This window comes from Myotis davidii, unplaced genomic scaffold (assembly GCF_000327345.1).
Source record: "Myotis davidii unplaced genomic scaffold, ASM32734v1 scaffold111, whole genome shotgun sequence".
Classification (NCBI taxonomy): Eukaryota; Metazoa; Chordata; class Mammalia; order Chiroptera; family Vespertilionidae; genus Myotis; species Myotis davidii.
The window spans coordinates 813,015-832,451 of NW_006284347.1; the positions used below are offsets into that span (position 1 = coordinate 813,015).

At 56.1% G+C, this 19,437-nt stretch overlaps 2 protein-coding genes and 1 long non-coding RNA gene across 5 annotated transcripts in view; 2 read left to right on the forward strand and 1 right to left on the reverse strand.

The window, feature by feature from the left end:
- The window catches only part of CACNA1D (calcium voltage-gated channel subunit alpha1 D), a 306,783-nt gene extending 297,712 nt beyond the window's left edge, over positions 1-9,071 (forward strand). For both annotated transcript variants that reach the window (XM_015571127.1, XM_006754674.2), the window contains 4 exons: positions 616-779; positions 3,191-3,312; positions 5,118-5,438; positions 6,602-9,071. In XM_015571127.1, the coding sequence (XP_015426613.1) occupies positions 616-779; positions 3,191-3,312; positions 5,118-5,438; positions 6,602-6,895 (901 nt within the window). In that variant the 3' untranslated portion in view covers positions 6,896-9,071. The remainder of the gene's footprint in view (positions 1-615; positions 780-3,190; positions 3,313-5,117; positions 5,439-6,601) is intronic.
- Positions 9,072-11,358: 2,287 nt separating this feature from the next.
- CHDH (choline dehydrogenase) overlaps positions 11,359-19,437 on the reverse strand; it is a 54,897-nt gene continuing 46,818 nt past the window's right edge. The window contains exons 1-7 of one of the 2 annotated variants that reach the window (XM_015571115.1): positions 19,402-19,431; positions 18,813-18,964; positions 18,083-18,212; positions 17,046-17,180; positions 14,109-14,251; positions 13,607-13,709; positions 11,359-12,873 (exon numbers count right to left, since the gene is read on the reverse strand). In XM_015571115.1, the coding sequence (XP_015426601.1) occupies positions 12,455-12,873; positions 13,607-13,709; positions 14,109-14,251; positions 17,046-17,180; positions 18,083-18,212; positions 18,813-18,964; positions 19,402-19,423 (1,104 nt within the window). In that variant the 5' untranslated portion in view covers positions 19,424-19,431 and the 3' untranslated portion in view covers positions 11,359-12,454. Of the gene's footprint in view, positions 12,874-13,606; positions 13,710-14,108; positions 14,252-17,045; positions 17,181-18,082; positions 18,213-18,812; positions 19,094-19,401; positions 19,432-19,437 lie in introns of those variants that run through there. The other variant, XM_015571117.1, reaches the window with a different exon arrangement.
- On the forward strand, positions 13,165-18,124 carry LOC102762492. Its single transcript, XR_435198.2, has 5 exons — positions 13,165-13,374; positions 13,927-14,111; positions 14,338-14,727; positions 17,289-17,443; positions 18,049-18,124. It is a non-coding gene; the product is annotated as an uncharacterized LOC102762492 (long non-coding RNA).

The following is a 19,437-nucleotide window of genomic DNA, read 5'->3' on the forward strand; positions in this document are numbered from 1 at the left end:
CCCGACCTCCCTCGTCACTGCGCTTGTACCCCACGCCCACCACTTGGCCCCCTTTCCCGCTCGGCTGGCCTAGTCCCACCCTCTCTCCAAGGACCTGCTCCGAGGCTCTGCTTCGTCCCCGAATGACATTGAGGTGCCCACGCCCCAAAAGCACAGCCCACCTGGGCCCCTCTCCTCCATCGCTGGCCTTTTCCGTCTGCACCAGACGTCGTGGATGTGGCATCAGCTCAGCTCCTGAGGGGAGGGACCGTGCTTCATGCATCTTCGTGTCCTGGTTCCCAGCCCAGCACCTGGCTGAGGGCAGGCGCTCAGAGGGCTTCTAGGGGAGGAAGTGAGGGGGTGATCATGAGCTTGCAGGAAAACTGCAATTCACCTCTGCCCCAGCTTGGGGAACACCACCAGCACCCCATTAATCACAGGCCTGCCTTCCTGGACCAGCCCTTGTCCTCCATCTAGAATCTTCCATGAAGCACAGGGGCACTGACCCAGCCCCGTGGGGTCATGGTGCTGCTGCACTTTTCTCCCGGCTTCTTCTGCTCATCTACAGCTAATGGGAAGCTGTTAACTGGGAGCTCACATGCCCCTTCCTCTCCTTCTCGGCCCTTTGACCACCAGGCAAAACTACAGCTACTACAGCCGACACCCAGGCAGCAGCTTGGATTTCGAGCGGCCCCGGGGCTACCACCACCCGCAAGGCTTCCTGGAAGACGACGACTCGCCCATTTGCTACGATTCCCACAGATCTCCGAGGAGACGCCTACTACCTCCCACCCCAACATGTGAGGCCAGATCTTTTGTTTGGGGTGAAGCTTCCCAGAGACCATGGGCCTCTCCCCCGGCCCCGGGGGTGGTGGAAGGTGGTGATGGATGAGGAGCTGCCATGTCAGGGACCTGAGCCTCAAGGCCAGCCCCTGGTTGGAGACCCTGTCGGCTCTCCTGTCGCATCGTGCCCCGTGTGTTAGAGCTCAGACCACATCCGCGCTGCTCTGACTCCGGCAGCAGAGGAGATGGCATGCGGCCTGGCGTGGCCCAGCGTGGAGGGCCTGTAGGGGCTGTTTTGCATGTTTTCCTTGCCTTTGAGCTGGGGACCCACCCTCAGTGGGCAAGACGTGCACCCCTGCTGTTATCAGAGCCACTCTGGGGGTCGGGTCACCATCCTCAGGGCGGAGGGATGGAGCTAGACTTAGCGCAGGTCTGTTGTGCCAAGGCCCACGCCTCTGGGTGCAGGGTGCCTGGGGTTCCTGGTGTCCGCCTCCTCAGGCCACACCTGGTGTCTCCTTTCTCCCCTTTCCGCCCTCCTCCCTGTTGCCTTTGCCTCTGGTCTGCCAGGGCCCTCTGCCCATGGGGCAGGTTTGGGCCTGGGTGGTGAGCTCTGGCGTAGGATCCCATCATGGGGCCCGGGAATCCCCTCCCGCTGAGCAGGGTTTTCCTGTGCAGGGGGCATAACTGGCGCTGCCTGGGGATCTGGGTCACCCCCGGGGAGAAGCTCCAGCAGCAGCGGCCCTGCCAGCTCCCGGCTGGGCAGTTTGATTTTGGACATGTGGGCATTTGGACGATGGTTAAATATCCGCTTCTGGTGTTTCTAAGGAGTGAAGCATGTTTTTGAACAGGACTTTAATCAGTAACCAAAACACATCGGCTCCCAGTCTGCCAGCTGCACACACAATACCGACCATGGCTGGGTGGCGCCAGGGCCCTCTCTCTCTCCAGCGCCCACACCCCTGCTGGGCGTGCAATCAGACCCATTTCCATGGTTAATATTTAATTTTGCATCCTGAACACACAGCACTTCTGGCCTCCATAAATACTGGATGACGCACATGCAGTGAGCTGGGTAGAGGCCCGACCTGTGAGTCCATGGCCTTCCTGGGACCTCCCTTTGGCGGCTGCGTTAATGCCCGCTGTGCACTGATGCCGCCCCTCGGAAGTGAGGAACCGAGTGGACACGAGCAGCTGCCCTCTGTATTTGCAAATAAAGAAAATGTATTTTATTTGCTTTACTGCCTGCAGGTTCAGAGCTTGGCGGGGAGAGCATGGAGCTCCCCAGCCGATGTTCTCAGCCTCAGGAGGGTGACTTCCTCCAACAGAGACGGGTGTGACCAGAGGAGATGAAGTGGGTGTGTGTGGACCCCTTTTCAAAACCGAAAGGCACTATCAGGGAGAGAGGGGTGTGGTTTTCCTTTCCTGGCCCTGAGTTTCCACACACCCCCTTCCCCCCCACCTGATCCTAGGACGGGCTACAAAGGAGGCCTTCCTCCCTAGAACACTGTGAAATCCGGTCCCCGTGGTGCGTGGAGGGCGGCTGTCCCACGAGGAGGCCCCAGCACGCCCCGCAGTGCCTGTTGGGCCTTTGAGACCAGGAGTGCTGTCTGCCTTGTTCCTCTGGGCTTCACGCACTTGAGGGGCAGGGCCTCACAGAACCAGCTGGTGTCTGCAGTTTCCAATTCAGGAATTAGGGGGTGGCGTTTTGAGCAGGCCCTGTGAACTCAGGGAGCAGAGGTCACAAAAGGAGCTGCTGAGGAGACCGGGCCACCCACTGTCTCGGGGGACCAGGCGGGCTCCTGAAACACGCCCCCTTCCCGTGGCGGTTTCCTGGGGGGAGGCCTGTGGCCTGTGCTGGGGGACCCTGGACCAGATGGCTCTCCTGTGCCGGCGCCCCACGAAGCTGCAAGCTCTGGATCTCTTGCCCTTGCTCACCCTGTGCATCAGCCTCATTTCAAAGCGACAAGCACGTTCTTTAAAGTTCGAGTTGTTCTTTCGTGTTGTCCTCATGGTGGAGAAACTGGCTCTTCCCCAGCAAAAGGCTTTTCTCCTTGCCTGGCTGAGCCGATAGGTAGCGAGTCCCTCCCTTTAAGGCAGAGGTGTGAACGCAGGGGCTCCGGGAGGTGCCTCAGGCCCAGAGACGCTGAGGGAGCCTGGAGGTGGGAGTGAGCGGGCTGTCGGCAGGGGCCGTGGGTTCCAGAGCGAGGCTGCGCTCTTGCCTGAGATGCCTGGTCCCCACCACATGAAGGGCAGGGGCTGTGGCAGAACAGCTGGCACTTCTTAAAACACCTCAGGGGGCTTCCTCCTCATCCTCCCTCCATTGCTTGCTGCCTGCGCGGCTCCCCGCTGGCCTCGGGGGGCCACCGGGACTCCTGGCCCTGGTCCTGCCGGAGCTGGTTCCACAGCTGCTCCTGTGCTTCCCCCTCAGCGCATCGGAGATCCTCCTTCAACTTCGAGTGCCTGCGCCGGCAGAGCAGCCAGGAGGACATCCCGCCGTCCCCCACCTTTCCCCACCGCACGGCCCTGCCTCTGCACCTGATGCAGCAACAGGTGAGCCGGCCCCCGGGCCTTGCCCCGATGGCTCCATGGGCACCCTGCGTGGGACTCCCTCAGACACCCCCTTCCTCTTGGCTGCCAGCCCTAGGGGGAGGGAGAGAACCCTCCCATACACTGGGCTCCATTGTGTGACAGCCCTGGCAATAGACCCTGTCACCAACCCCATCACATGGATGAGAAAACATAACTGAGGGTAGGCGCGTGCCCGAGCCCCCACGGGAGGTGAGTCACCACGCTGGCATTTGAGTCCAAGGCTGCCACCTGCCATGCTGGGCTCTCTGTCTAGGCACCGACTTCTCCCCACGTCTCCCTCAGTGATGAAGACAGGGCCTGGGTGCAGCTCACAAGGTGGGAGTGGCGGCCACTAGACCACCCTGAACAGCCGGCAGTGCCCTCATTTGCTCTGAGAGGTTCTTGCTTCATTTACGGAGCCCTCTGCAGGCAGGGCTCTGTGCTCACGGGGTCGGTGAGCCCCCAATCCTGCCTGCGAGGGGAGCGTGGCCCAGGGAGAAGGACCCCTCCACAGTGAGAGCGCTGGACAGGAGGGAGTGGGGGCCAGGGAGAAGGACCCCTCCACGGTGAGAGCGCTGGACATGAGGGAGCGGGGGCCAGGGAGAAGGACCCCTCCACAGTGAGAGCGCTGGACAGGAGGGAGCGGGGGCCAGGGAGAAGGACCCCTCCACGGTGAGAGCGCTGGACAGGAGGGAGCGGGGGCCAGGGAGAAGGACCCCTCCACGGTGAGAGCGCTGGACAGGAGGGAGCGGGGGCCAGGGAGAAGGACCCCTCCACGGTGAGAGCGCTGGACAGGAGGGAGCGGGGGCCAGGGAGAAGGACCCCTCCACGGTGAGAGCGCTGGACAGGAGGGAGCGGGGGCCAGGGAGAAGGACCCCTCCACGGTGAGAGCGCTGGACAGGAGGGAGCGGGGGCCAGGGAGAAGCCGCTCATCAGGGCTTTGCCTCAAGGACATGGACTTCTTTCTGAAAGAGCACATCAGAGATGCTGTCCACTGGCGGGGGGGAGGGTGCAGGCGGAGGAGCTACCTGGTCTGGCGCCCGCTCTGAATGTGCGGAGCCGGAGCTCGGGCAGGTTTCCCATCCTGAGTGTCCGGGGCACGTGAGCGGCAGCTGCCATTTCTGATTGTCTATTTGCGTCTCTGCCGCTCCGTCCTCCTTTGTCCTCAGTGTTTACGTTCGTTTTGATCTGTGCCCTGCTTTTTCCAGGACGGAGGACAAGCCTGGGAAGGCCCAGGCCATCAAAGGCCACGATGCCTCCTTCCCTGCGCCCGGCAGGCCCAGCGGCTGTCTGCACGGCTCCCTGGCGGGCATGGCTTCCCTGAGGCCAACGGCCTGAGCTGCCCATGAGACTGGGCCGGGGTGCCCTGTGCAGAGCCGGGGTGCCACACAGGTGGAGAAGCAAGGCCTGTGCCCGGGGCTTCAGAGCAGGCAGGGGCGGCCGTGGGCACGTGCGCTAGAGCAGAGAACAGCTGGGCGTCCCTGCGCGCTTGCCCTGAATGTACTTCCACATTTCAACCAAGTGCCGGCTGCCGTGTTCACACGCCCGGCGTGTGTGTCTCCCCTGATGCTTCGTTGTTCTGAAAAAATTTCAGTTTTTCTTGGGAACAGTCATAGGAAATGGATTTGGGGGAAAAGAAAATATCGTCTGTTGGAAAGCCCACTTCCCACTGCCGATCACTTGATTGACTCGGCGCACTTCCACGGTCCTGTCCGGGGCCGCCCCGCAGAGCAGTGCCTCGTGCCGGGCCGCTGAGGACCCCGTCTCCCCGCTCCCTGTCTCCTCAGGTCATGGCAGTCGCAGGCCTAGATTCAAGCAGAGCCCAGAAGTACTCGCCGAGCCACTCGACCCGCTCGTGGGCCACCCCTCCAGCGACCCCTCCGTATCGGGACTGGGCGCCGTGCTACACGCCCCTGATCCAGGTGGAGCCCTCAGAGGCCCTGGACCAGGTCAACGGCAGCCTGCCCTCCCTGCACCGCAGCTCCTGGTACACGGACGAACCTGGAATCTCCTACCGGACTTTCACACCGGCCAGCCTGACCGTCCCCAGCAGCTTCCACAGCAAGAACAGCGACAAGCAGAGGAGCGCGGACAGCTTGGTGGAGGCCGTGAGTGCAGCTCACCCGCTGCCCAGGGAGGGCCGGCCGGGGACAGGCACAGCAGGGGTGGCGTCCTGAGAACCACACAGAGCAGGAGCGGGCGGAGGGCGGGAGGGTCTATACCAGGGGTCCTCAAACTACGGCCCGTGGGCCACATGCAAATACAAATATTGTATTTGTTCCCGTTTTGGTTTTTTACTTCAAAATAAGGTATGTGCAGTGTGCATGGGAATTTGTTCATAGGTTTTTTTTAAACTATAGTCCGGCCCTCCAACGGTCTGAGGGTCAGTGAACTGGCCCCCTGTTTAAAAAGTTTGAGGACCCCTGGTCTGGAGCCAGGCTACCTCGCTTCTGATCTGGCTCCACCATTTCTTAGCAGCAAGGATGGTGCCGACAGCATGAGTATAGACCAGTGATGGCGAACCTTTTGAGCTCGGCGTGTCAGCATTTTGAAAAACCCTAACTTAACTCTGGTGCCGTGTGGCATATAGAAATTTTTTGATATTTGCAACCATAGTAAAACAAAGATGTATATTTTTGATATTTATTTTGTATATTTAAATGCCATTTAACAAAGGAAAATCAACCAAAAAAATGAGTTCGCATGTCATAGGTTTGCCGTCACTGGTAGACCCACTAGTCACTGCCGAGCCCCATAAACAGCTGTCCCTGGGGTCACATGTGCTGTTCCTGCGACTGTTACCCGTTGACACTAAGAGAGTCTTGTCTTCCCCTGTCGGTTCCATTCTTGTTGGGCTATGTATAGCAGCGGTTCTCAACCTGTGGGTCGCGACCCCTTTGGCGGTCGAACGACCGTTTCACAGGGGTCGCCTAAGACCATCCTGCATACCAGATATTTACATTACGATTCATAACAGTAGCAACATTACAGTTATGAAGTAGCAACGGAAATAATTTTATGGTTGGATCACAACATGAGGAACTGTATTTAAAGGGCCACAAGGTTGAGAACCACTGAATTGTATAGTTTCTGAGCTTTGTGATATTTCAAAGCCTAAGCCATGTCCACTGACATGCAGTTACCATGCACGAGACCTGGCGAGCACGGCTGGCCGCGTGGTGCCCTTGTGCTTGAGGTGGGTTTTCTGTCCTTGTCCCCCCCGCAGAGCTTTTCAGCCCCATTCATGCAGTCGATCCTCTTTCCTGGGCAGGTCCTGATCTCCGAAGGCTTAGGACGGTATGCAAGGGACCCAAAATTTGTGTCGGCGACAAAACATGAAATTGCCGATGCCTGTGACCTAACCATCGACGAGATGGAGAGTGCAGCCAGCCACCGGCTGAACGGAGCCGTGCCCCCCGGGGCTAACGGGGACGTGAGCCCCGACGCGAGCCGCCAGGACTACGAGCTCCAGGACTTCGGGCCAGGTTACAGCGACGAAGAGCCAGACCTGGGGAGGGAGGAGGAGGACCTAGCAGATGAAATGATCTGCATCACCACCCTGTAGCCCCCAGCGGGGGGCGGACTAGCTCTGCCCTCAGGTGGGGTGCCCGAGGGCCAGGGAAAAAGTGCCTCATAGTTAGGAAAGTTTAGGCACTAGTGTGAAGCCCGTGTTCAGTTAGACTTTTGTGCAGGTGATGTCATGCCTTGAGAAAGCCATAAACCTGTAGGGAACAGCTGTGTTCAGAGCTGAGCCCCAGCTGTGGGGACAGCAGGTCCCGCCCATGCACGGAGGCCGGGCGCCGGGCAAGCCTGCCCTCTTGTTCACAGCCCACGCGGGGCACTTGCCCATGCCCCCCGCCCACAGGCACGGTGGGGAAGGTTAAAGGTGATGACGATCACCGTACCTGTGTCATTACCTCAGCCATCGGTCTAGCATATCAGACATTCACTGGGCCCAGCATCTCCCTCCCAGGCACCCTGCTTCCTGGCTCCTGTTCTGAAACACAGTCAGTCAGTCAGGGCTACGCACCAGCCGTCCTCCGCAGAGGGGAGCGGGACCCCACAGGCAAGGTCTTCTGTCCCGTGACACCAGTTTCCACGGGAGCGCGCCGCGCAGACGGTCGGTTTCTGACTGTCAGGCCAAGGGCAGCCGTAAACTGGAATCCTAATGCACTCGCAGCCAGGTCAACTTAGATACGCTAGTTTGTTTAAAACCTAGACTTACTGTACATGACTTGTAATATACGATCATTTGTATTTGTAAAGAGATGGTCTATATTTTGTAATTATTGTATCGTATTTGAACTGCAGCAATATCCATGGGTCCTAATAATTGTAGTCCCCCCCCCCACACTGAAATCTAGAAATCATTGGTATTTTTACTCATACTCCACGGAAGTAGGAGAAATTGAGCCAATTCTCATTCATTCAGTGAAAAATCTTTTGGGGGGTGAAATTTTAAGTTCAAAAGAACTTGACACTATATAGATTTTTCTAAAGTATTTTGAGTCCCTATAAGATACACCCAATGACCCTTTGTGGTCTTCTCCCTGGGCAAGCGTGCTGTGACTTGAGAGGGTACCTTTTGCTCCACCAGGGGCGGTGTTACTTTCACCCCCTTCCCCGTTAAGTTCAGGACAAGACCGACCCCGTGGCATTCCTCGTGCTGGGTTTTCTCACCTGGCCACACAGCACGTTCTTACAGGTGAATGCAGTCCCTCTGCTCGTGTCCCCGGGAAAGGTGAGGCAGCTTGTCTTGGGAAATACTAGTAAGGAACGCTGGGGTGGGGGGTGAAGGAAGCAAAGTGACGCGATCCTTAGAGGGTTAGAAGATTGGGGTCTGGACAAATAGTATCGTTGCCTTTTTACAAAACGTTGCTGTACTGTGTGTTCTCTCCGAGGGCTTTTTTATGCAACTGAATGAGGGCTGACGTTTTCACTAGAATGCACTCCCACTGCGATTGTTCTTCCCTTTGGAATCGCTAGACCCGTCAAGGCTTCCTTTTCTGTTCACGGAATAACGCTGAACTTTGTCGAGTTACCTTGGCAGGGATTCTCTGCAGTCAAAAAGCAAAACAAAAACAAACAGGTAGCAATTTGGGGGTTCAAAATTTTTAAATATTAAATAGACATCCTGTTAATGTGGATTTTCTTTTTTTGTAAATAACAATACTTTGTTATGAAGACCTTACAAACCTCTTCTTAAGACATTCTTACTCCAGATCCAGGCAAAAAACTCTCCAAGGTTTGTAAATGATTATTTCTTGACGTAAATCCTTTTTTTATTAAATGTAAAATGTTCTTCAGAAGAAAATTGCGTAATAATTTTATTGTATTTGGGAGCTCTCCTTGCAAAGAGCTGGCGTTTGCCAGTGAGAGCTTGGAAGGGGTGGGCACTCTGTGAGGGCAGTTCTGTAATTGTGTAGATTTTTTTCTTATTCTCGTCGCTCCGTCGATGCCTATGGTAACTTGATACCAGCTGCAGAGAGCACTGTTTCTCCTAAAGGGCTAAACCACTGTTACCATCTCCTCGGACTCTGTTTCTCTCTTAGGTATTGGTCTTATTGTGTGGCTTACCATCACCGGTCCAGCATTGCCTACCAGGACTGACTCTCCCGGGATAGGCAATGATGTTTTCCAGTCAGTACTTAAAAATGGGCATTTTTATGGGCTGCACCACTCCTAATCTCTGTCTGCTTTAAGCCTGGTTCAACCTCTCACCTAACATTAAATTTTTCTTTGTAAGAAAAATTTGAAGTTGTAGAGCATGTTTTTTCCCCCCTTTGTTTTAGGAAAGTTTTATGATTAAAAGTCTTTTCTTTTGGTTCCCCTTCCTTCCCCTAAAAAAAAATGTCACTTCGCTGTGTCCCCGGGAGTAGTCTTTAGTTTCTTTAACCTGTGTTTTTCACAGTATCACAAAATGGGTACGGCAGCTCTGACGTAACTATCAGCAAGCAGGAGCGTCGTTAACAACTGTCTCCATGGTTTCCATCCGGACTTGGCCGGATGGTGCTTCCCAGGTCGATTCCAAGATGTTGCGGCGTTAGCCCAAGGCCAGTGCACAGTGTGGGCTTGACCTGCTGGACAAGCCACATTTATTGCTGACCCCATGCAGGTGAAAGAAACCAGGGCCGCTTATTTCGTGTTGCTGTTGCTTTAATAGGCTACACCATGGGAGTAAGTGTCTTTGCCAATCAGCTGCTTTCCTACAAAGGTTTTTTGTTGTTATGACGAGCGGTCAGTCAATTTGCTCTAAAAAATGGTCACGCACAGCTCTGGCTCCTTTACACAACGACCCAGCTCAGCACAGACTCCAGCTACGCTTTCGTTTGTGGAAACGTTTTTCTCTACGATGATGTGTCTCGTCGCCTGGGGCCTCTGAGGGCAGGCAAGACTGAGGACAGGCCTGGGGCCCTTGCTTCTACCATGGGAACAAGCCGAGTGTGGTCTTGGGGACGGTGACAGGAGACGAAATGAGAGGACTGCCTGGGTCTCAAGACCGGCCAGTGAAGAGGTTGTGTGGTTTTTCCCCTGATTTTTAAGAGAAACGGATCTGGGTGTTAGATCTGATGTTGAGTTGATCAGTGGAAATGGGAAGTGACCTGTGGGTGGAGGGACGTGGTTTGGCTGGAGAGGAGCATCTACCTGAATGTGTGGAAATGCCGGTTCTTGCTGGTGCGCTGGGAAAAGGAGGTCGTTCTCCGGGCAGCTGCTCCTACCCGCATGTCAGCCCTCATTCGGTCAGGGAGACGGTCTGCTGATTCATCGGCCTAAGCACAGGCTTTTTCAGAGGGGTCAGCGCTCCTCAGAGCCTGGACCCTGGACACAAACACAGCTTTTATGCTTTTAAACCATTTTTTGTCAATTACATTTACTTTTTGTTTAGCTACTGCAGGCTTTTGCTCAGGGGTTTAATGGGCAGTCTACCCCCACTCAAAACAGACTCCAGCTACGCTGTCCTTTGTTAAAAAGCCTTTATTTCTCTAAAATGATACGCCTTGTCTCCTGGGAACTTTGGGGGGCAGGCGAGACTGAGGGGGATGTCTGGGGGCTCAGTGCGGCCCAGCCTCTGCAGCAGCCTGGCTGGCTCCTCGCCCCACCTCTGGTCGGCACCTTCTGCCCCTCTGGCTTCCTCAGACAGCAGCCCTCTCTCAGGCGGCAGGGTCCCCGTGGCAGTGGAACTTGCAGGCAGCCTGGTGGTGGTGACGTGGCTACTGCTCACTCTGCCCCGACGGCCACCGCGCTCGGCTGTCGGGACCCAGGGGACGCTGCTCTAAGTCAGAATATTCCATCCCCGGTCTGAACCCCTGTGGGTTTCTGACATGTGACTCTCAGTCTTTTAAAACTTATTTCTGCGATGGCTAAACTGTGATCGTAGGAACAAGGCCCTGAATGCAAGAGCGGGAAGGGGGCCGCGGATGTGTTATTTGCTTAACTTACAGCACAGCCACGGTAGCAACAAGCCACTGTCCTGGAGACGGGACCATCCCCAGGACACACGATGGCAGCACTGAATGGCCGTGCACCTGCCATACCAGCACCGAGGTCAGTGCCGTCACCCGGACCCCACGCACCTGACTTGTTCCTTCTTGGCCTTCGGAGCAGAGGGCTGGCACCCGCACTCACACCCACACTCCTGCTGCTCCTTCGCCCCTGCAGGTGGCTCCTAGGCCCCGAGGTGGCAGCCCCGGGCCACGGCGGCAGCCTCTCTAGGAGCAATCTCGTGGCAGATGTAGAATTTTCTTCCCTGACCCTTGCGTGGAACAGAAACTAAAGCAGGACGCGGGTACGACTTAATGGAAGGAGAGGGGGTTTCTTCCTCCGGCCTTTCTGGAAGGTCTTTCTCAGAAACACACGTGTGGCTGTCAGGCCTCCAAGCCACCTCCGTCCCCTCTGGTCCTGGGAGAAGCCGGAATGTCCCGTTTCCCTCCCTCCCTTATTCTGGGTCCAGCACGGCAGACGTCCACATAGCAATTCTTTCGTTCCCTGCCACAGACTGTGGCTTTGAATAACTTTAAAAACAATTCAAAAATGTATTTAGTTTATTATCTTGTAAGAACAGTCTGGAAAAGTTATCTCAGTTCAAAATAAATTATTGGATTACATTATTGAATTAGGAGAAATTTAAAGATCAAAGGACTGTTTTCAATGCTGCCTGTACCTGGCTTTCTTCCCACCACCCCAAACTCAACTCTGACCATTTCCTTTTCTCTCTCAATCGCAGTTTTGCAGGACCAGGCCGCAGTTTTACTGACCGCCTTTCCGGTCCGACGTGGCCCATCCTGCTCTGTTCCCGCGGACACCTGGAGAATAAGAATGAGCCGGCCTTGCCCAGCGCCGGGGGAAGTGTCTTCACGGCCTGGCATGGAGCGAGGTCTGGTATGTGGGGTTTGCTCTGGGTTCCAGGTTTCCTGGTAACAAGAAACTGGTCTAAAATGCAAAGTCGTGAAACCTGTAGTGGCGAGGGGTCTTTGCAGACACTTCTCTCCTTGAACAAGACCCAGAAATCCTCTTGTCAGGCTGACTGTGTGCAGTAAGAACCAGGCAGGGGGCTGCCGGTCCCTCTGAGCACCAGCTCGTGCCTCCCTCTGGGGGTGAGATCAGGCAGCCGAGGAGAGTGGAGAGGCTGGTGCTGTCCCTCACCCCACCCCGCAGGCAGCGCTCCCTCTGGACGGGCACTGCAGGCTTAGGCACAAGTCCCGGCTGCACCCCCTAACGTCAGCAGGACTCCTGGTCTCAGCCACAGCTCAGCCCAAGGTGGGGGTGCCCCCTCAGAGCAGACAGCATCCAGCCTCTGCACAGAGCCTGCTCTGAGGGGCCTGCCTTCAGAGGGGGGCCTGGGAGAGGACACCTTCCTCCAGCCCCACCAGGAAGGAGGAAGGCAGCAGGCCCCCAGGTTGGAGGGGACCCAGGTAGGAGCCGAGTCTTCCACAGGCCTCCTGCCGGAATGCTGGCCGTTCCCCAAAGGCCCACAGCACAAGGCAGGGGGAGAGGAGCCAGGCTCACTGACCGGACTGGTCTCACTTCTTAAGAAATTGTCCAGTTCTCTGCCATTGAACCCTAACATTCTAGAGAGTTTTAGGAAAGAGCATTTGGAGCGGGGGCTTCCCAGGCAGCGACTGCTTCAACGCTGGGTGGCCAGGGTCCTGGGTTTGTACACAGGGACGTCCTTGTCGCAGAGTGCAGGCCGCCCCCTCATGATGTCAGCTGCTTTCTCTGCGATCATGATCGTGGGGGCGTTCAGGTTGCCGCTGACCACACTGGGCATGATGGATGCGTCGACCACCCTGAGGTTTTCCACCCCAATCACCCTGGTCTGCGGATCCACCACGGCGGTGGGGTCGGAGGGCTGGCCCATCTTGCAGGTGCACGAGGGGTGGTAGGCGCTGTCCGCTTTGGCCCGCACAAAGGCGTCTATCTCTTCATCGGACTGCACGTGGCTTCCTGGCTGGAGCTCTTTTCCCCGGAACGGTGCCAGGGCTTCCTGGGCAAAAATTTCCCTGGTCAGCTTCACACAGTTACGGAAATCGTGAATGTCGGCTTCTGTGGAGGAGAAGACACAGGTGAGCGTCCTCTCACCATGCTGGCCGCGCAGGCAGACTCTGGGCCGGGAGAGGCTCCGTCAGCTGCCCGAGGGGAGACCGGTCAGGACGCGGAGGTCCCGGCCACCAGGCTGCTTGGGGCCTATCCAGTTCCTGCCCTCCCCACAGGCGGTGACATGCAGCCAAGCGGAGTCCCATGAAGCCCAGAGAGCATGCGAGACGGCCACAGCTTGCCTCAGAGGCCCCGGGTGTGAATCGGGGATCGGGATTTGATCCGCACGTTAGGAATCAGACCTCACAGCTTGCCTCTGCCACCGCGTGGCTGTGAGGGCCCCACACGTTATTACTGGGCATAACCTGCCGGGTGGGGAGCGCTCATCTCTGCTGTGTGCAGAGAGGCAGGCCGGGGAATAGAATTCGCTTTTCAAGGATGTTCAGTCACAGCAGGAAAAGTGCTCTGCGAGCTGTGTGTACACAGCCAGGCCGCCGCCTTGAACCTCCGGTAAGTTGCTTTGAAAGCTGCACATCTCTCCTTATGTGGTTACTTCAAGGGACCCCAGGCACCACACAGCAGCGTGTGCAAGAGTACAGACTAGAATGATGGGGCGGAGGGAAGACAGAGAGTGACTTGTGTCTCAGAAAATGTGGTTCAGGAACAAACCCACAAAGGCAGTCGTTCAGACAGTGACCAGCAGGCGCAGGCCTGGGGCACACAGAGGTGGCTGGGGAGTTACCTGTGGACAAGTAGTTGGGTTGCAGCACAGGGTGGTCCCGGGGGTTGGCACTTCTCAGTTTGAGCCAGCCCACACTCGTGCCTCGCATGGTCCCCACGTGCACCTAGGTGAATCCAGAGGGAGCAGTCACTTCCATCAGCCCCCCAACTCAGTTTAGAGAGGTCCCAGGTTCCCTGGGGGTGGGCCTCTATATCCAAAGCCAATAAAAGCAGCTATATTTTAGCATCTGCCTGCATCTTACCTGCCCACCCTCCACAGTGATTAAAAACCACCTTGCTGAATCACTCCTGCCTCTATAACTGAATGGCCAAAATTTTCAGGAGCTGGCAAACCCTGGGCAGAGTTGGTGCCATTGGTCCATTGCTAGTGCTCAGTACCAAGCGCATCTGCCCTCAGCTGAGACGTACTGAGCAGCTGCAGGGCGCGGCACAGGCTTGTGCACTCCCCACCCTGAAGGCCCTGCTGAGGGGGGAAGATGGAAAAGATGAGCCTGTCTGCTCACCTGGTAAGCCTCCTCCTGGGTAGGGACACGCCCGTGGTCAATCACTTGGGATGGCAGGAAGTGGAACTGGATGTCTGGGTGGGAGACCCCAGGCCGGCTCCTGATGAACCCACCTGTTTCCAGGTGGGCCGTGGCTCCATCCCCTGAGGATTGGAAGAGCAGTCAGAGCAGGGCATGTGGGCCGGCCTTAGGCCCCCGATGCTCCTACCTGTCCTTCCTCTCCCCACAGGTGGGCTCACTGGCACCACAGCTTCCAATGTCAGCTGCCTGTCTACCTGTCGAGTCTTCAGCTTTGCCTCTCCCCCCGACTCCACCACTGAGACTGGACTGTGAGGCCCCGTGTCCCACAGGTAACCCTAACCTGGCCTGTCCTGTACTTCTCGTGACCGAGCCCGCTCCCCTCTAACCTCTCACCACGTGTTGCAATCTCTGGCCCACCTAATGAGATGCCTAGTCCAGGCGCCTTTGCACGTACTCTTCCTGCCCCTCAGATCCCCTGGTCTTCCTCTCACAGAACTTAACATTGAGCATGATTACACGATTCTTCCCATTGTCCCCATCCGAGTGCAAACTGCCGGAGGATACCTGCCTCCTGGGACTCCTCACCCTCTAGCACTCAGTAAGTTTGTGAGGAACAGGTGCTGAGTGAATGAACAGGATTTCAAAGCACCATTTCCTGGCCAAACTCAAAGTTATGGAAACTCAGCATTTTCCATTTGTTTTTGTTTTTTTCTACCTTTATTTTTCTTTAAATCGTTATTGTTGAGAGTATTACAGATGTTCCCCTCTATCCAGTTCCTGCCCTGCCCCAAGCCTTCACCGCCCTATTGTCTGTGTCCATAGGTAATGCATGTATGCATATTAAATTCTTTGGTTTATCTCCACTGCCCCAGATTTGTCAGTCTGTTCCCTGTTTCCATGCCTCTGAGTCTATTTTATTCATTAGATTCTTTGTTCATTTATTTTTCTTTTCAGACTCAACTGTTGAAAGACGTGAATTTGTCTTTTTTCTGCTTTTGCTGTTTTTCTCTTGCTGCTTTTAAAATTCTGTCTTTAACCCTTGGCATTTTAATTATGATGTGTCTTGGTGTGGGCCTCTTTGGGTTCCTCTTGGTTAGGACTCTCTGCACTTCCTGGACCTGTAAGTCTATTACTTTCACCAGGTAGGGGAAGTTTTCTGTGATTTCTTCAAATAGGTTACAGTATCTTGCTCTCTCTCTTCTGCTTCCAGCGCCCCCATAAATGCGATTGATAGTACCTAGTAGTTTGCTTGCTTCCACTTCATTGTTTTTTTTCTGGAGGTTTCTTCTGTTCTTTTATTTGTGACGTTTCTTCGTCTCTGCATTTTGGCAGCTTCCCTGTGTTTGTTTCTATGTATTAGGTAAAGCTACTCTTCTCCTGAAACTGGCAGAGTGGCCTTGTCCAATAGGTGTCCTGTAGGGCCCAGGGGCTCAGCCTCCCGTCACCTGAGCTGGGCACTTTGTGCACACAGCCCACAAGGGGTGCACCTCATCTTGTAGTTGAGTCTTAATTGCTGTTGGCCAACTGGCTGTGAGGATCAGCTGTGACTGAGTGGGAGAGCTGCTGTGCAGGAGACAGCCCTATGGAGCAGGACTTGCTTCGGTGGGACTTCGGTGCTCACTGCGTGCCCGTGAGTGTGCTGCTTGTGGGTGTGTAGATATAGCCTGACACGGTCTGAAGCTGTCCAGTGGGTGCACTGGCTCTGGGGTCTCCTGAAAGGTGCAAAGTCAGCCGCTGCCTGGGGCCACCTTGCAAGAGCCACAGAGCGACCTACAGGTGGCCGCCACTTGTGTTGGGTCCGGAAGTGCCCAGGTGAGGCCACACTGTCTTGGGCCTCTTGTGGATAGGTACTGGGCATGCTGACACCAGCTCTTGCTTGCTTGAGAGATTTTAGAAAAGTCTGATCCCTAAGCCATGACAGGCCATTCATATGGAAAAGCTGCTGCAAATTGAATGTGGCGGGGTCTCAGGGAATCACCAGAGCAAACGATGTAGGCTAAGCTGTTGGAAACTCAGATATCGCTGCCAGTCAGCGCTGCAACGGAAGGTCTTAGCACAGGAACAGTGACCCCTGTGAGCACCCCTGAGTTCTTGCTCAGAGACGAGGCAATCCAGTTCCTCCCCGTAAGTCCCTGGCTCCCCCAGAGCCAAGCTCAGATGGAGCGAGTCTGTGTAAGTTCATGTGCTGGCCCTTTAAGAGGAATTGCCTCCTTGTCACTCAGCCACAATCCCTGCTGGTTTTTACAGCCCAAAGTTACAGGGGCTTCTTCCTAGCTCTAGAACCCTGGGCTGGGGTCTGGCATGGGGCTGGGACCCCTGCTCCTCACGGGAGACCTCTGCAGCTGAGCTATTCCTCCCAATTGAAAAAAGGCGCCACACGTGGGTGTCAGACCGGCCGTTCCGTGCCTCCGCCCCTCCTACCAGCCTCCCTGTGCTGTTTTCTTTATTTCTCTAGTTGTAGGACTTCCCTCAGCCAACTTTCAGGCGGTTCTGAGTGATGTTCTGTATTTTAGTTGTAATTTTGATGTGGTTGTGGGAGCGGCGAGTACCACCTTTACCTATGCCACCATCTTGGTTCTCCTCTACTTTCTCCATTTGTTTTCTAACTAAGCAATGGGTGCTGACTCTATAGTCCAGCACCAAGTGCCTTTTCTCCCGGCTCCTTGGCCACCCCATGGTGTCCCGCACACGGCCATCCCCGTCCATCTGAGGAGTCTCCCCCGGGTCAGGCCCTGTGCTACTGAGTCTGGTCCACACACCAGCCCGTCAGGCAGGAACTGTGTATCCCATTTTTCAGATGGGAAAGCTGAGGCTCAAAGAGCGGAGGCCAATGGCAGAGCTCAGCTTCAAACCAGCAATCTGGGGCCAGAGCCCTTGCTCAGCACCTCACGATGCCCACAGACCATGTCTACCCACCTGTGAACTTCCAGAGCCACTCCAGACCAATCTGGACCTTCCTCAGGGGCTTCTGCGCTGCGTGGAGGGTGATGGGACGGGTGCATGCCTGCTGGATGTATATCTCCAGGTGGTCTTGCAGGTTCTGACCAACTCCTGAAATAGGAGGGAGTGGTGAGGAGCAATGGCTACCAAGGGGAGCTTAGCTGACCTCTTAACATCCCCCTGGTTTTGAAAACTTCTCCCCTACCCATTTATCTGCAGGCCAGTTCCTGCTCAGGTGCCGGGTCACCTCCCAGGGACACCATTCCGCACTTCTGGCCAAGTCCAGCCCTCGCCGATGTTGCCAAAGCCACCCATCCAGTTGCCTTCCTGCCAAGCAGCACCCTCCCTGAGGGCAGGGCCCACGTGTGCAGCAGGTTCTGCTCAGGAAGCTGTCACTGAACAGCCCCAGCCTCACCCCTGGCCGGGGGAAGCAGGCCCCCTCATGCTGTGCAGACCTGCATGAGCTCATCCAAGCTCCAGGGGATGCTGGGCAGGTCAGTCATGGCCCAGCCCTTTCACAGACCCCTTAGGAGGAAGCCTCAATGCAGAACGGCCAGGCCTCTGGGAGCTTGGGTTATAAGAGAGGGCAAAAGGGACAGGCCCCAAAGGGCATCCAAGACAGTTTGTAAAATAAATTTCAGGCCTAGAGAACTGTCTTCATGTGAGAAGCATACCCAGGAGCACTGAGTTAGCATCTTGAACATCAGAGCAAGTGGGGAGGACTGGGGACGGAAAGCACAGAGCTGCCCTGGTGACCTGCTGAGCCTGGCCCAGGAGCTTTACGGGCAGATGCTCCCTGCCACAGGGCCTCGCCTCTCAGTGGGACAGGATGGCCAGGGACGGGAGGAGAGCAGCCCAAAGACTTGGGGTCCCAGGGGACCTTCAGGCTCATGAGAAGTGGGACAGTTCTGAAAAGCACTGACTCCTGTCCCCTCCCCAGTCCATACTAATAAAATACAATAAACCGTCTGTTTGGCAGAGACGCCTCCAGGAGCAGTGGAGGAGGAACTCACCCGGAAGGTGGCACACCACGGGGATGCCCAGCTTCTTGAGGTCGTCTGCGTTGCCGACGCCAGAAAGCATGAGCAGCTGCGGGGAGTTGATGGCACCTCCACTCAGAATCACCTCCTCGCTGGCATAAGCCTGGAAGAGGCAGTGAGCCCAGCAGGTCACACTTCCCTTCCCAAAGGCAGACAGAACCCGAGAATGTGGCCTCGGCGTGGGAAGAGGGAAGAGGATGCCCAGGGTGCTGTGTGAAAGCTCCCCACATGTTCGGCTCTCGCAGGCACAAATAAATCAATAAATTATGATTATACTCTGAAATACTCAGCGACGGCCAGTTCGTAATGATGGTCTTAAAAACAGGACCATGGGACTTAAATGAGAAACCACACTCGAATGAGCGGTTTCCATAAAGTGAGCAGTGGGATGCAGGACATCCTGGCACACTGCAGAAATACGGAGTATGAGCACAGGTACGGTTCTTAAAACCTATCAACTTGCGAAAAGGTGTGGAAGGTCCGGGGACAGCACCGAGGTGGGGAGCAGCAGACAGGCTCACAGGGGCACTTATCCGGGGCACAACAGGCTCTGCAGGTGTCTAAACTGGCCTCCACCCCCAGCTAAGCCCTGCGAACCTTTCAGGCCATTGCCACCCACTGCCCACGCCCCACCACAGTGCCAATGGAGACGAGAGCATGAAAACTGCCCATTCTCGCCCGCCATCGGGGGTGCCTGGCTCACCCTGTGGCTCTGGCCGTTCTTGATGTACTCCACGCCCACTGCGCGGCTGCCTTCAAACAGCACCCTGCTCACAAACGTCCGGGTCTCAGCGGTGAGGTTGGGGCGGCTGAGTGCTGGGTGCAGGTACGCACAGGCTGCACTCCAGCGCTTGCCTGCAGGACAGAGCGAGGATTTCAGGCACAGCCCCTCGCCCCTGCCCAGGTGGGGAATGGGAAGGGGCTGGAGAAAGGGGGAATTTGTCTTTCCCTGACAAATCCGGGGTCTCCCCGGAAAGCTCTGCCTTCCAAGTACGGCTGAGACCAAAAGCCCCTGTCCACGGAAACCCACGTCTGCCTGGGCCCCCTGGGTGTCCTGTGCCTGCTTCCCCATCTGTAAGTCTCTGTTTGGCCCAGAGAGCCGACTCCATTATCCAAACCCTCAGGGGCCAGAGACCCAGAGGATGCCCACGGTGTCACGTCCCCTCCAGCTCAGACCAGCCCCAGGTGTCCACACTTACTGACCATGATGCGAGCAGGAGGGAGGGGCTGTAATAGTAAATTTTTTTCTCCAAGGAAGAACCAGGGAGATGGGGGTGGGCACCTTACGCTACCTTTGTGGATGGTCATGTCCATCCAGCCGAAGCCTT